Here is a 15,810-nt window from a genome sequence, read left to right as displayed (position 1 = left end):
AACAAGTTCATGTCATCATCTGGGAGGAGGTTACTGGTTTTTCAGTCACAAGCTGGTTGCAAACCTGAGGCCAGCAGGTGTCAGTCAGTCAGTTATGGTAGATCTGAAATTTGGTTTGATGACCTCAATATGAGAAGCTACAGACTGTTAAGAGGAACCAAAGAGCTCTGTTAAGGTAAAGACGCCATTTGTTTGTTAAAAGTTTATGAAATATATTTTTTCTATTTGACGTTTGTTATGAATGACGATGCGACCGTCACAAACGAACGACGTAATTAGTCCAACCTTTAGAAACTACAGCGGCTGTAATGCGCCACAGCAAAGGTAAACAAAAGTAAAATAACCAGAACAGGTGATCAACTCAAAACCACTCGTACCTTTTTACTCTCTCTCTCTCTTTGTGGTTTAAGCACACCTGTTACCGTGGCAACCGCCTGCGCCCCCGCAAGACGAGCAAAGATTACGTTAAAAACAAAACATTCAGTCCGTTACGATATCAAGTTTCCAGGCTTGATATTTATTTCTGGATTATTAAACAGCGCTTCCCTGAACACAGCGATGGTTGATTGACTAGCTGTACTTGGTGCTAGAGAGGCTAACACGAGTAACAGTTTAGTCCAAAGCCTTTTCTGCTAAAATAAAATCTTTAGTGTGTGTCAGATACAGTACACATTGCATATTGATCTGTTTAGCTAACGTAAGACTGTGCAGCAGACAGGCTTCAAGTTGTAGAAGTTGTATCAGAACTGCTATTATGCTGTACTTAGCTAACGAGAAGCGTGTGTTTGTGAGACGGCCACCCACGTGACCACGTAGAATGTGCATCAGCCAATGAAAAGCGGCCCCTCTGGTAAGGTCCATTATTCACAGTTTCCTCTGGAGTTTTTCTTCTTCTTCGATGTTTTTGGCAGTTGGCGAATAACAAAAATGGCGCATTACCGCCACCAACTGGTACGGAGTGTGAACCCACCAGATTGTCACTCAAGTTTTAAATTCTTAAATAACTGTTAATTTAAGATAACGAAATATTATCTGATACATTTTAATTTTCGGATTATTTCCAAATAAACCAACTAATCTAATTTAACTTAAATTCTATTTAATTTTTGAATCAACTTTTGTCTTTCTTCCTCATATTATTGACAGAATAACACAACATGCTCTACTGTCTCCACAACAGTCACGGTTACTATTGCGATGTTTCCCTCTTCCTCCTTTTGAATTGTTTCCATCATATAAAATGTGGGTATTAGAAAATAATCCAATTTCGCATTAAGCGCTACTGTACCGGAAGTGAAAAATAGGAATATAAATTCATTTCCTGTCACGAGATCGGATTTTATTTTTAATCAAAATAAAATAATTGATTTTTAAAATTATTATTATTAGCTGTATACAATATCACAACTACATCATATTGAAAAAATAGTAATTTAGAAGAAAAATAAAATAGTAATCTGATATTGTCATGGGGGAAACTGCGGCACAGCCTTTTGGGTCCCATTGACCCAAATAACTGCGTTTAGGTATCTAAAATTCATTTATCAAGTTCATCATATTTATCTGTTTCCAGTAGGATCTTTAGTTGTCCCACATGAATCTAGACCTTTCGCGTCCAGAAGAGTGTGAGCTTCCTTGCTTCTTGCCGCAAGGATTGCCCCACCAATCGTCAGGGTAGGCGAGGGATTAGCTCCACAGATTAAAGTGGCCATCTCCAAACCCTGGCTAATCCCGCCATCTGTCAGAGAGCAGCAAACCAGCCAAGACTCTCTTCACTGGGCTAATTAGAAAAGCCACAAGAGCGCACATCCAAAGAAGGAGGAAAGGAAATCTTCAAACTTTTCTGTTTAATATTCAGCGAGGCGATGGAGGAGACGTACCTACTCAACTATCCAGGTGTCAAGAAGAAAATCCTGGCAGGAGGGAAAGGACCTCTGCCTCATTTCCCACCTGGGACAAAGGTATCTTTAAATTCCCTTAATTGTGTTAAATGCTGATAAACTAAATAACAATTCTAGTTTTAAGTGGATATTTATAGATGGGTTTTATGCACCTAAATTAGATCTCCTGAATTATTCATAAGGAGGGGGAAATTACTCCATGTCTGGCTCTCATGCACAAAGCAAACATTTGGTCAACCAAATTGCAACATGTTTTTTTGGCCCACTTCCTGTTCAGCCTCTAATCTGCTGGTCTCCAACTTTCCCCCTCCTTCCCAGTCACCATCCAGCCATATGGCACTGAGCCTGGATGTTGTGACAAATATTTTCCATGACAATGACAGCATGAATTTCCATTCACCTGTGTGTGTGTGTATGTAGGTGTGTGTGCATGTGTCTTTCCACTCTACCGCAGTTGCGTACACACCGCTTTTAGACGTTTTGACTGTCACAGGCTATAAATAGAAGGTTAGGACTCAACATAATTTCACAGTGATTTAGGTTTTGTACGTATTTTATAACAAACAGGTGAGTTATAATAAAATACTCCATCTCTACACTGTAAAACATTTGAAGTTGGTTTAACTTGAAAATGAAAGTCCAACTGCTGCCTTGAAAATGCAATTTAAGTCAAAAAGAATAGTGTTTTGATTTTAACTCGGAAATTAAAGTTCATTAATCTGGTGTAACAACAAGAGGCAAGTTTTCTAAACATTGGTTTTAAAATTCATTCATCTTGAATGATGAGTTTTAACTTAATGGTGCAATTGAAACCAAATTACTATTTCATAATACTAGAAAAAACTGCCCTCGCCTAGTTAAAGAGCCACATTTCCATATTATTTTCACTCACAATATCAAGTTAAAATAACTTATTTTACTTTAGAATAATTTAAATTATTGTTTCAAATTGCATGAAGAAAATTTATGATCTGATAATGAATTTTATTAAACATTACAACGAATTCAGCTCAAAAACTTTTAGTGTGAACAGGACATTTTCCTCAAGCCATGCAAATTGAGGATTACATTAAAATGAACATTTGACTTAATAAAACACAAGAGTCAGATCAATGTAACTCACTTCCATCTCAGGATACTGAAACATGCCACCAAGCGAGAAATAGCTCCCACTCCTGTCTTTTTCTACTTTCAGTTTTTTTAAGTGCTAACCTAAAAACTCTAGTTTGTTCAATTCTTGGAGGTTTGACAAAATTAATAAAAAGTAACACAACTTACTAAGTTTATCTTTCGCAGACTCGCACATTTAGGTTCAAAATCTAAAATTTGCAAAATTTATTTGACTTAAAGAGAAGAAGATAGTAGACACAACGAAATGCGGCTCAAATGTTTTACAGTGAATGTTGCATAATAAGTGTCTGGAATTCAGCATGAAGTGCTTTTAAATAAAGCACTCACCACCAGGGCAATTTAAATTAAAAATGATTATATAACCCTATTCAAAGAAAAAATGACAGCTTGGAACTACAGAAGTGATAGAATAATAGGAGGAACGATCAGAAATAATTAGGAAAAAACTTGGAGAGCGTGACATCAGAAATACATTTCTGTATTTTCCCTGCTGTACATCTAAGGTGACCTTCCATTTCCAAACCCTGCTGGACAACTTTGAGCGAACGGTCATTGATGACAGCAGACTGGCCGGCAGACCAGCTGAGATCTTTGTCGGAAAGATGTTCAAGATGGAAATCTGGGAGCCCTTGTTGACGTCCATGCGGGTCGGAGAGGTGGCAGAGTTCTGGTGTGACGCCGTTGTGAGTCCTAGAGGTCATACTCATGGAGCATACAAATATGTTTTATTTCAGCCCTATGATGTCAATGTTTTTGTTTATGTGTCATTTGTTTCAGCACACAGGCTTGTATCCCATTGTGTCGAAGGGAATGAGGCTGATTGCCCAAGGGAAGGACCCCCTGGAGGGCCAGAAACACATGTGTGGCATGGGGAACCTGTTCCACTATCACTCCACTGGCTTCCCGGAGCTCGACGAGATAATGCGAACTCCTCAGCCACTCATATTCATCATGGAGTTGTTGCAGGTGAGCTACAGAGTTTTATTAGATGATTTAAAGATTATTAGCCCCAGAGCAGGCTCAAGTTCAAATAAGAAGCTGCTTAATGCCTCCAAACCAGCAGGGGGCGCACAACAACTCTATAATTTCTGTCATAAATACCTTATAAGAGCAGAAAGAATGAATTTCAGGTAAAATATTTCGGTAAAAGTTTCACAACCCTTGGACTGAAGTGCAAAATACAAGAAAAAACAAAGAATTGAGACACACCATGAACTTGGTTTACCAGCAAAACAAACAGAAATATTTGTATTTGTGATAGTTATTCAAAAATCTTATATTCAGTGGTATGTAAAGAAGTTTTTTTTATTATTATTATTTTATTTTCATGTTTTAAATAGTTTAATATTTTGCTGTGGATTTTTGTTTGCTATTTTTGCTGAAATTGTTTAGATGTTATAGCTGGTTCTCATTAACCAACTTGGGCTCCTATTTTATCAACATTTGAATCCATCTTCCAATCATTTTGTATCCGTTAACATACCATTAGTATTCACATGTGTTATTGATGTAAATAATAGTAGAAATGGTCAGATCTCATGTACAAGGCAATGTACATTATTATCTATGATATATTCCATTTTTATTGATTTTTATTGATCTACATCAGCAGAGAATTCACCCGTAACTCATTTTCATAACAAAACATCAGAGTATAAAAGACCAGCACCTGTATTGACTGTATAATGGTTATGTTTTCCTGAAGACATGTTGTGTTTTTGTTTGAAGGTTTGCACCTCAGGGCTTCTGTAAAATAAAAGCAAAGCAAAACACCATCAGATGTCCTCCCTCTTCATGCAATAACAATAGATAGAAACATTTACAATGCACTGACAGCATAGAAAAAAAAACCTCTTTCTATCTACAAACATTCAACTTTGACGAGATAAATAAGCTGAGTCTTATCAGGGACTTTGATGCTTCAAGATGTAAAAGCTATATTTTTTTCTTCTTTTGATGCCTTTTTCTTAGAGAAAACTTAAGATCTCTGACTTACTTTGTGTAGCCTCAACGTAAAAGTTCACGCAGGAAATTATTTAGCCTTTGTGCTCTTCAAAACCTAGACCTCTACCTGCAAAATGTTTAAGCAGTAACAATCCTGCAATACACTATATAAACTGCAAGAACAGATCCATTTAAAGGTAATTTCCTTTAAACGTAATAGTGTTTGGTATTGTTTTGTAGAGCGCAAAGACTTAAATAAAACAAATTCAATTATTTGTTCTGTACTATTTTTATTAGCATTTTATTAAGCAAGTTGTTGAAAACTTAGCAAATTTGTATCACTTTCTTATCTGCAGTAACATTCACAAATATCTAAATGTGATGTATTTATAAAACATAACTAAAAATATTTTGGGACGATTGTTTCATTCCATTGCTGGAGGGTTTTTTTCTGCTCTGCTGCAAGTTTATCCTGCTGCTTTCTCCTCCTCCCCCTGCTGCTCCCAGGTAGGAGACCCCTTGTCTTACCACAGAGAGTCGTGGATGATGGAGAAGGACGAGAAGCTGCAGACGGTGCCCGTTCTCCACATGCAGGGCAACGCTCTGGTCAGGCAGAAGCAATTCAGAGAGGCTGCCAGCAAGTACAAGGAAGCCGTCCTGCTGCTAAAAACAGTGCAGTCCAGGGTGAGTAAAGGATGGGGATAAATCACGGTTATACATGTCCTTTCTGTCCTTTAACACATTCATGAAAGTTGAAGGACAGCAACCCAAGCTGACCTCAATCCCATTTGGTCAGCTGATTTTAACGCTCTACAATGGCTGCTGGAAAAGACAAGTGTTTTGTTGTTGACTTGCCGTCCAGAAACCAATTGCTGCATTCTTGTTGGTTGTGCAGGAGGCTCCACTTTTGCTTTTCAAAGATATATGTTTGGAAAATTGTGAATCTGTTTGCAGCCATTTTCACGTGCGACTGTAAACATAGAGTTGAGGGGTGTGGCCAGGAACAGATTATTTGACTTTAAAGTGACAGGAGGCCCCAAAATATCTCCTTCTGAAAGTAGATTAAAATGAAATTTCATTATCTAAGAATGATTTTGACCAAAAAATTTAATAAAAATCTTTTGTGTAGCTACTCTAATCTGGCAGGAAGCATCATGGGTCACCTTGTAGAGATGTTTTTGCTTTAGTCACTGTTTCAAATCCCTTTGTTGTTTGAATCAGTGAAAAAAACCACCAGACCCATCAAGTTCAAGTAAATTATTCATCTTTACGAGGAACTGCAGAGTGACAGCATATGGCCATATCCTGTTTTCTTTCTCCCGTCTCTGCATGTGTTAGGAGATGCCAGGTGATGTAGACTACATTAACTTGGGGCGAATGATTGTCCCCCTGGAGCTGAACTACTGCCAGTGTATGTTGGAGCTGGAGGAGTACTACGAAGTCATAGAGCACACAACGGAGCTGCTGGAGAAACACAAAGGTAACATAAACGTCTTGGAGGAAATACTGCTCTAAGGTTCATGTTAGGAAATTGCTATGCTGGGAATCATGTATTTAATTTATCTCTTCCAGGAAGAAATGACATAATGTACTCTGTCTTTTCTTCCACCTTCGTTTTTCTTTTTCCCTGCGTCACCAAGCTTCACACTCCCACATCTGTGTCGCTATACCTCTGAGGTTAGCAGCTGCATTGGAGGCTCCTCGGTTAATCTTGTGCATTGAGGTGGTTTAACAGTGTGAGGTTATTATTCACTCCAGAGATGTGAACCAGCAAATCTCACCATATGCTTGCTGTCCTCTAGGCACAAGGCTACTGATGTGCTCAAAATCAGAGGAAAACGAAGAAAACACAATTTCTTATCGAAGTTCCTTTGGTGTTTTAATATTCAAACATAGTTTAAGGCCTCTGTTACCAAAAAGGGTTCAAAATATATTATGAACAAGTAGAAACTATAAATAAACTAGAAAAACAACTTAGGAAGACAATTTCATTTTCTCTGCTCAATACTCCCGGCGCCTGGAATGATGAAGTGACGTAGTCACAAATGTCAAATTCTTGAACACTCCTGATTTAGAGAAACCAATTAACCGGGCATGTGTTTGAACTTTGGGAGGAAGCTGGAGTATCCAGAGAGAACCCAAACCTGCACAGGGAGAACATGCAAACTCCATCCAGAAAGACATTTTTGCTGCTTGTTAGCACAGTTGCCCAGTGTCAAATATAACCGAAAATGTAGTGTTCTTTAAGGTTGTTTTAGTTAATAAATGATCAGATTCTTAGAGTTTAAATCTACTTCAATTACTGGAAAATGATTTTCTTTAATATGAAGGATCCATTAAACAAAGAGCCAGTCCAGACCTGCGTTAAGCTACTGCAGCTAAATTTTTAAAATGTTTCTGACTTTCCATGAGAACCTGCTGGATTCTGCATCTGAGCGCTGTGAGAGAGAGCGTAGGAGGACATGCGGTTGACATTACCCCAGGTTTTACAGCTGGAGCAGCCATGGGAATTGCACTGTCACACTCATGGCTAGTCATATAAGCCGAGAGGAGCCTTGCAAGTTGGCACAGCCGCCACTTCAGAGCTTAACAAGTTTCCCCCTTTACCCTGTGACAGAATGCTCAGAGACAGCCTGGATTTTCAGTATTACACTATTTTGATTATTCTGTGTTAGTTTATGTACTTTGGTGCTCCCCTACTTTTACTGCATCTGATAATATTTTGGAATGAATGAAAATCTGAGGTTAAGTCAATAATTATATACTAAACAACTGCAGTTATGGATTAATGATCTTAAAGGCATGATTTTCACTTTTTCACACTTTCTCTTAGTACTAGCACAAACTTCTGCTTATTTTGTGGGATTTTATGTGACAGACCAAAACAAAGAAGTGCATAAAGGAAAAGGGTGCATGGTTCTTTTTCAAATAAGCACTGAAAATGGTAGCATGCGTATACATTCAGCTGTTGAGTCAAAACTTTGCAGAACTATTTTTCGCTGCGAGAGAAAATCTTGTGGGATTTTTCTCCACCAGCTTTATTCATCTAAAGACTGAGATTTTTGCTCACTCTTTGATGCACTGTAGCTTAAGCTGCTGTGAATATCAGCTTTCAAGTCTAGCCACAAATTCCCAGTTTGATTTGAGTCTGAACTTTGACTAGGCCAGTCCAACTTTGATCAGCTTTGAGCTAAACCACTCATTGCAGCTGCGACTTTGTAACGAGCCAAGTCTTTTCTACACTTGGTTTGTTCAGTAGTTTTCTTAGTGTTAAATTTTGCTTTGTGTTCTGGTTTTGTTGTGTTTTTAAGCTTTAATTAAGAACTAAATATCTCTGAGTTGCCCAGGCTCACTGTCAACATGCAGCTGCACTCAGCTGGTTTCAGTATCACCAGCTGCGTTTCCAGTAACCACAGAATTGTGCAAATTGAAATTAGGAAAATAAATTTGCTTAACATAAACATGCCAATTTAAAAAAAAAAAAAAGTGCTACAACGAGGTGGGTTTTGAAATGAATGTATTTTGTAAAACTAAATTGGAAGCAATTTTTGGACGCGACTACTGGAGGAAACATCAAAGAAGCTGACAGGAAGTGGTAGGAGGATAGTTTTGATTTTATTTTTTTTTCTGACAATCTGAAACTGGCTCCACCAGAGCCGTTTGTCATTGTCCTATGCTTATGGTATTTGTCCTAGATTTCTTTTTTTTATACCTCTAAATACAAAAATGTCCTATATTTCCATCCATCCTCCTGTGAACTTTGACCAGCATTCCTGTCTCTGCTGAAGAACCGCTTTCCTACAAAGTGTTGATTTAAAAACAGCAGGAAGGTGAAGGTGTGAGACATAGCACCGCAATAATAAGATTTAAACGTCATAAGAAGAGCAGCAGGGCTGTGGAGACGTTTTAAGCTTGACCAGTGAAGTGCAGAAACACATTTCAACAGTAACATCACATTTTGTCAGGTTACAGCCACAAACTTCACCGTGTTTTACTGGGATTTGTATTTTTATAAGTTTTGTACAGCTTTGGAGTAATCTGTCTTTTGTCTGTTATAACTGCAACACTCTCAAGGTTTGTCTAGGAGTTTTTCAAATATAAGGTAAATATTTTTAACCGTTCTTTGTAAAATGGCTCAATCCAACTGGTTAAAGTGTCAGTTTTCAATTCTTTGAACAGACTCTCATTTGTATTTAGGTCTGGACTTTGACTGGGCCATTCTAACACCTGAATATGTTGAGATCTGAACCATTTTTTGTGACTTTGGTTGCTTGTTCAGGAGATTATTCCTTACCGCTAAAAATCTTATCAAGTAATTTTTGTCTAGTTTCTAGTGCAAATATCTTATTACACTTAAAATAAGACAAAACTAACTTGCAAGTATTTTTTCTGCTGGATATAGGAGCTTGTTTTAAGTAGATATTTAGGGATGCATTGATACCAAATGTGGGCCGATATTTATATCAAGTACTAATATTTCTGTTCCAGGCTATAACTGATATTTACCGATATTATATATATTTCACTACCATTTAAACACCTGTGGGGAAAAAAACACAAACAGATAAAATAAATATTGGTTGTTCACATCGGCCCAGTTTTGTTTATTGGACCGACATGTTATATTTCCCATCCATTCTCCTCTGACCTCTGACCTGCATCCCGTCTTGTTTTTCTCTGTGAGAACAGTGTTTTCAGTCTCATGTGACCAGAGCGTCGTCTTCCTCATGCTTCCTCCGTCCCCAACAGAACATTTTATATTTCTTCTTCTCCCCTATAAAAAACAGATTTGTGTAATTTTTATTTTACTCTGAAGATATACAAAACTTATAAAAATACAAATCCCAGTAAAACACACTGAAGTTTGTGGCTGTAACCTGAGAAAATGTGAGGTTACTGTTGAAATGTGTTTTACAGGGGAGAGTTTTTGCACTCCACTGGTCAAGTTTAAAACGTTTCCACACCCCTACTGCTCTCCTTATGACGTTTAAATCTTATTATTGCAGTGTTATGCCTTCCCACTGTTTTTCCAGCTCATTTTTGTCACTTTTCCGCAGCCTTTCATCACCTTCTCACCCTCCTCTAAGTTGGTGCCGTGTTGTTGTTTCTCCTGTCGTCAGTGCCATGTTGTCTGCTGAATTTTAAGTCTCTCGTTTCATCCCCTCAGCGCAGCAGTTCTGTGGAAACGGCAGGCTCGCTGCAGTGTTTCTGCCGTTGCCGGCGGCGACAGTGAAATCTGTTTAACTGTTGGCTGAATAAAATTTAGCATAGACAGAAATTAAATGCTGAGGAACAGAAAAAGCATCAGTGAGTGTATCTACCCCGAAGACAGAGGCACTGCCATGCGAGATCGCAGCGTTTCTTTACAATCTGGTGTTAAAAACCGATTATTTTTATTGCATGATAAATGTAAGTTACAAGCTTCTTGTCATCTTAGTTTAGTTAATGGAGGGTAAAAAGTTAAATATGTTTCTGCAAACCTAAAAACAGGTTCATGGTGCTTCTACATATTACACAGATTCTCCTTGTGTTCTTTTTTTGCTTTACAGAAACAGCAAGATATGTCTTTATTTTCGTATTTCTGCAAATTCATGTCATAATTTAATTTAAAAATGCCGATTTAAAATTAATTGGACATTTTTAAAGACTCAGAATAAAAATTTTGATCCCTGATTTAGTTTTGGTTTTAAGGAGGTTTTTATAAACCCCAGGTGACACATTTTAAAACACCTGGAGTCACAAACTAACTGCGCTTTTAAATTATAATAAGAGATGATTATCATTTAGTTTAGCTTTAAAGTCATTTGTCAGAAACTTAAAATGAGCTAGAATTATTTTACCTGAATGAGACGAACAGCTAATTTCAGATGCATGCAAATCCAATTTTGACATGTTAGAGATATAAGCTGAAGCTGCAGTTTACCAGATTGCAAACTCAGCATCTACACAGCATATTTCTACTAAAATATGAATAATAAAAACATAATTTAAACAACCGCTTGAATTTCTGCTTCTCAGACTGCGTGAAGGGTTACTACAAGCGGGCCAAGGCTCACGCCGCCGTGTGGAACGAGAAGGAGGCCAGGAGAGACTTCAGTACGGTGGCCCAGTTGGACATCACTCTGGCTGCGCTTGTTCGCCGAGAGCTGAAGGAGCTGTCGGAGCGCATGAAGGAGAAGTACTGGGAGGAGAAGGAGCAGTACTGGAACATGCTGGAGAAAACGGAGGGCACCAGTAAACACAAGGAGGAGGAGGAGGATGAAGAAACAAAAAAGAAAGAAAGTGACTTTGAAAGTGGCAAAGCAGGAGAGAAAACCGGTTCATCTGAGATGAAACGTGTTGAAGAAGGAGAATCTGGAGAAGAAAAGGTTTTTCTATGTGAGGGAGTGAAGGAGGAGGAAAGCAGCTGTGCGGTGGAGCTCCAGGCCTGTGATAAGATGGAGGGGAAGGACTGGCAGCAGATGTTACGGCTGGTCATGATTCTGCAGAACGAGGGAAACTTCCTCATCAAAGACCAACACTTCCCAGACGCTTCTGCCAAGTTCAAGGAGGCTTTGGGATACGTGGACTTCTTACAAAACAAGGTATGCAATACAAGACATGTTATCAAAAAACTAAAGTACTTTTAGACATTTCTCACTTTTTTATCACCTTTTTATCCAAAACTTCTGCTATTTTCTAACCACATAAAGTAAATGTGAACTGGAAGAAAAATAATTTAGCAGTTATTTTTATGTTTTTGCATTTTTACTATTTAGTAAAAAAACAAAAAAACACATTTTAATGCAATAATAACTGCAACACTTTCAGGTTTTTTCTATCAGCTTTTAAAATGTGAAGATAAATATTTGTAACCATAATTTTTAAAATGGCTCAATCCAATTGGATGGAGATCATCAGAGCCGCAGTTTTTAAGTGTAGGAACTGGCTCTCATTTATATTTAGGTGTGGACTTTGACTAGGCCATTCTAACACCTGAATTTGACCTAAATCATTTCTTGTGACTCTGGTTGTTCTGGAGATTATCATTCACTGCTAAAAATATCAACTAGTAATTTTTGTTTAGTTTTTAGTGCAAATACTGTATGTAGGCCTTCAAGTACTTTTTCAGTACAATATACCTGCTTGTTTTAAGTAAATATTTCCTCAATGTAGATGACAAAGTGCTGGTTCCACTGGCAGATTATGTCAATTATTACAAGACATTTTCTTCATGTTGTAAGGGAAATAATCGGCTACTGAAACGTAATTTTTCATCAATATCACTAAAAACAAGCTCCTATATCTTGTTAAAAAGTTTCTTGCGAGTTTGTTTTTTAAAGTGTACTAAGATATTTGCACTATAAACCAGACCAAAAATAGTGTGTAATGTTTTAGTATTGAACAAGCAGCTGGAGCCACAATCTAAAGGTTTAGATCTCAGCACATTCAGGGGTTAAAGCCCAGACGCAGATCTTGTGATTCTGCAGCGCACCATTTAAATAAATTTCAAGTCAAGAACTAAAAAGTGGTTTAGAACGTCTTGTAGCTTTGAATAGCTTTGATAATCTGCTCGGTTTGTTTTGTACTGAAGAGCAGCGTTGATTCACCAGGAAGAGCTAAAAATATCAGACATCCATGGAGACGTCTCTATCACAGCAACTTTCTCCTGCAGCCCCCAAATGCTCCATCTTTATTTTCGCTGTACCTTACAGTCGTCATCTTCATCATTTCCTCCCTTCCTTTTCTATATTTGTTCACATTCTCTTGTTTGGGTTTAATCTTTTCAACATTTCCTCCGCCGTACATCACCGCCTCGCCCGTCTCCGTCCGTCCGCTGCCTTTCATCAGCAGGTGGATCAACACGGCGAGGACTGGGAGTCGCTGGAGAAAGTGCGTCTCCCGCTCAGTCTCAACCTGAGCCAGTGCATGCTGGAGCTGAAACAATACCAGGAAGTGGTGGAGCTCAACAGCCGGCTGCTGAAGACACACAGAGGTAAGATTTGTTGGCGTGAAAAATCACAGAGAGTTTGTCACATTTGGCAGGAAGCTGAAAACAAAAAATCCTACTTGATACAGAAATAGGAACACAAGTTAAAAATATGAAGGTCTTACCTCTGTAAAAATACTTGATCTCTCTGTTTACTGAAAGTATAATTCAACATTCAGTGTCTCTCTTTGTCCCCCTGACACAAACCCCTGGACATCATCGTCAGAAATTCATTTTACGTTTGCCTCCTCTGTGGTGAATTATTTATAGTTGAGGCCGATGTGAAATTTCAGTTTTTATGTTTGTCTTTCCCCATCATCTAGTTTTCTCAGCGTTCCGTAGACATCTTCCTGTCACCGACCCCAAACCTGCTGGTCGATTTAGACCAGGGGTCTCAAACTCCAGTCCTGGAGGGTCGCTGTCCTGCAGGGTTTTGATGAGCCACAGGTACAAAACACAGGAATGAAACGGCTTAATCACCTCCTCGTTGTGTCGATCAAATTCTCCAGAGCCTTAATGACCTAATTATTCTGTTCAGGTGGTGCAGCAGAGGCTCATCTAAAAGTTACAGGACTGAGACCCTCGAGGACTGGAGTTTGAGAAACCTGGTTTAGATGCTTCCATCTCAGTCAGGAAATTTAATTTGCTGGTTTTGAGTTTCTTTTCTGCTTATTTACAGAACCATGCGGCCATTAGACCTTTAGAGGTCACCTCATTGCAGATAGAGTCCATGTTTGTTTAATTCAGTCTCAGGTTAACTCCAGTTGATCTGTGAAGGACTCTGAGGTTTTCTGAATCTGTTGGAGGCTCAAAGACTTGAAACTGGGGCAGAATGGACCATTTTATGCACATTACTTAATACTTACTCATTTTAGCGCGTATTTTTATTTTTTTTACGTTTTTTTTTTTTATTGGCTCTAGTGGCCTTGAAAGTGGGTAATGAGAAAAGGGGGAAGACATGCAGCAAAGGTCGTCAGGCCGGGAATCGAACCCGCGACGGCCGCGTCGAGGACCAAGGCCTCCTCATGTGGGTTGTGCTCAACCCCTGCGCCACCACAGCACATCCCGTATTATTTTTTTTATGCTTTACATAATTAGACCCACTGAAAAAGAAAAAAAAAAAATTTTTCTCAGAATTCTGACTTTAATTTTAGTCAGAATTAAAAACTTTTTCCGTGATCCTAATCGTCTTACGTATCTTAATTGTCAGAAATTTTGAACAATTTTAGTTCATAAAGTGGAACATTTTTACATTTCAAGCTCAGAAATTTTCTTTTTCTTTTAACTATGAGAAAAAGAAATATATTTCTATATAAATATCTGATTTTTTTCTTAGAAATTTTAAATTTTTAGAACTCAGACATTTTCTTGATTAATCTCAAATTTTTGAGTTTTTTTCTCACAAATTTTCAAACTTTGACATTTTCTTGCTTTTTCTTTGAAAATTTGAGATTAATCTGAAAATTTCCCCTTTTTTTCTCACAAATATTTCAACTTTTGAACTCAGAAATTTGCTTGCTTTTTCTAGAAAATTTCTGAAAACCTAAAAATTTCTGAATTTTTGCCTCAAATTTTCAGCTTCACAAACTCAGAAATTTCTGTTTGTTATATGGCACTAATACATCATTGTTCAATTGCACCTCTGGGGATAATTTTAATTTTTTTCAAGCCAGAAGTGCTTGACCTCTGACTGCTTGGTTTTGCTGGGGTTGCTAGGCAACAGGCAGTGCCTGCTGATTTTTGACGCTACATTTAAAAGGTTTCTGAAACGGGTCATTTTCCAGACACCAAATAACATTAATGTATCTCTAAGGAACATCTGGGTGTTTTTTAAGCACTTTGACCGTTTTGTGAAGCAGCAGAAACCCAAATGGAAGCACAAAAACATGCAAAATGTGAATTTTAGGTCCCCTTTCAAAGGATATAAATATAGCTCTGAACCATTCTTGTTTACCGACTACTTCCGCCTCTCAGTACTTCTGTCATCTCCAGCTATTTCTTCCTATTTCTACTCCAAAGGTAACTTTAAAGCGACGTACCAGAGGGCGCGGGCGCACACTGCTTTGTGCAACGAGGATGAAGCTCGAAGAGACTTTGCCACGGTGGAGAAACTGGATCCAAAGTTTAAACCCTTTGTCCAGAAGGAGCTGAAGATATTAGGGGAAAACATCCGCAAAATGCACGCCGGCCAAAAGAAGAATTATTGGGAAACGACAAAGGAGAAGTGGGGTCCTGTTGGAAGCAGGACCAAGGATGCAGTAAAAAAGAAAAACACAAACTCTTCCAAGAAAGCCACAGAAAAAAACACTGAAAGCCATAAAGTTGAAGAGAGGGAAAACCCAGCAGAACACCGTCCTGTTGAGCCTGAAGGAGCGGGCGACTCAGAAACAGAAAAAAATCCAGATTCGAAAGCAGAGCGTTGTGATAAAGAGCAAACGTGTGGGAGGACGAGTGGATTGGGGTCAGATAAAGAAAAACCAGCGAGGGTCGTGGCTCCTGAAGCAGATAATCACAAAACAGATAAAGATGGCGACCCTGCTGGCGACCCTGCGTCCACCAGCTCAGATAATGTAGTGAGCAGGAGATCGCGGCACGATAAAGGGAAGAAGAAGAAGGTCAAACGGCAATCAAGAAACACAGCAAAAAGAACAAAGTCAGGGACAGGAAGAGGAGACGGACCAGTAAACTGACAGCAGCCTGTTGAGTCACAAGCGTTGGCAAAATCAGAGATAAAAAGTAATTATATAACAGAGCTGGAAGTGGAAAAACAAAGTCAGGAAATACTGATTTTACCACTTAAAAGCCAAATATAGACACCTAAATAAAATGAATATAAATAGCACGTCCTCATTCTGAGTTCAGTTG

At 38.4% G+C, this 15,810-nt stretch overlaps 1 protein-coding gene across 1 annotated transcript; it reads left to right on the top strand.

Moving 5' to 3' along the window:
• The first annotated feature begins 43 nt into the window (after positions 1–43).
• Positions 44–15,777, top strand: LOC122837517 (aryl-hydrocarbon-interacting protein-like 1). The gene is made up of 9 exons (XM_044127917.1): positions 44–175; positions 1,859–1,961; positions 3,536–3,715; positions 3,810–3,998; positions 5,484–5,660; positions 6,315–6,456; positions 10,995–11,560; positions 12,807–12,951; positions 14,965–15,777. Exons 2-9 carry the CDS (start codon positions 1,866–1,868, stop codon positions 15,633–15,635), a joined length of 2,166 nt encoding a protein of 721 aa, XP_043983852.1. The 5' UTR covers positions 44–175; positions 1,859–1,865; the 3' UTR covers positions 15,636–15,777.
• Positions 15,778–15,810: the final 33 nt, after the last annotated feature.

The sequence above is a fragment of the Gambusia affinis genome, linkage group LG09, assembly GCF_019740435.1.
Source record: "Gambusia affinis linkage group LG09, SWU_Gaff_1.0, whole genome shotgun sequence".
In the NCBI taxonomy this organism is placed as follows: Eukaryota; Metazoa; Chordata; class Actinopteri; order Cyprinodontiformes; family Poeciliidae; genus Gambusia; species Gambusia affinis.
The sequence above is the reverse complement of the archived record's forward strand: the minus strand, read 5'-3'. Positions and strand labels throughout refer to the sequence as shown.

Coding starts and splice junctions, on each gene's coding strand:
- LOC122837517 (XM_044127917.1), top strand. CDS start 1,866: ATGGAGGAGACGTACCTACTCAACTATCCAGGTGTCAAGAAGAAAATC. Junction 3,999..5,483: donor TCATCATGGAGTTGTTGCAG/GTGAGCTACAGA, acceptor TGCTGCTCCCAG/GTAGGAGACCCCTTGTCTTA. Junction 11,561..12,806: donor TGGACTTCTTACAAAACAAG/GTATGCAATACA, acceptor GCCTTTCATCAG/CAGGTGGATCAACACGGCGA.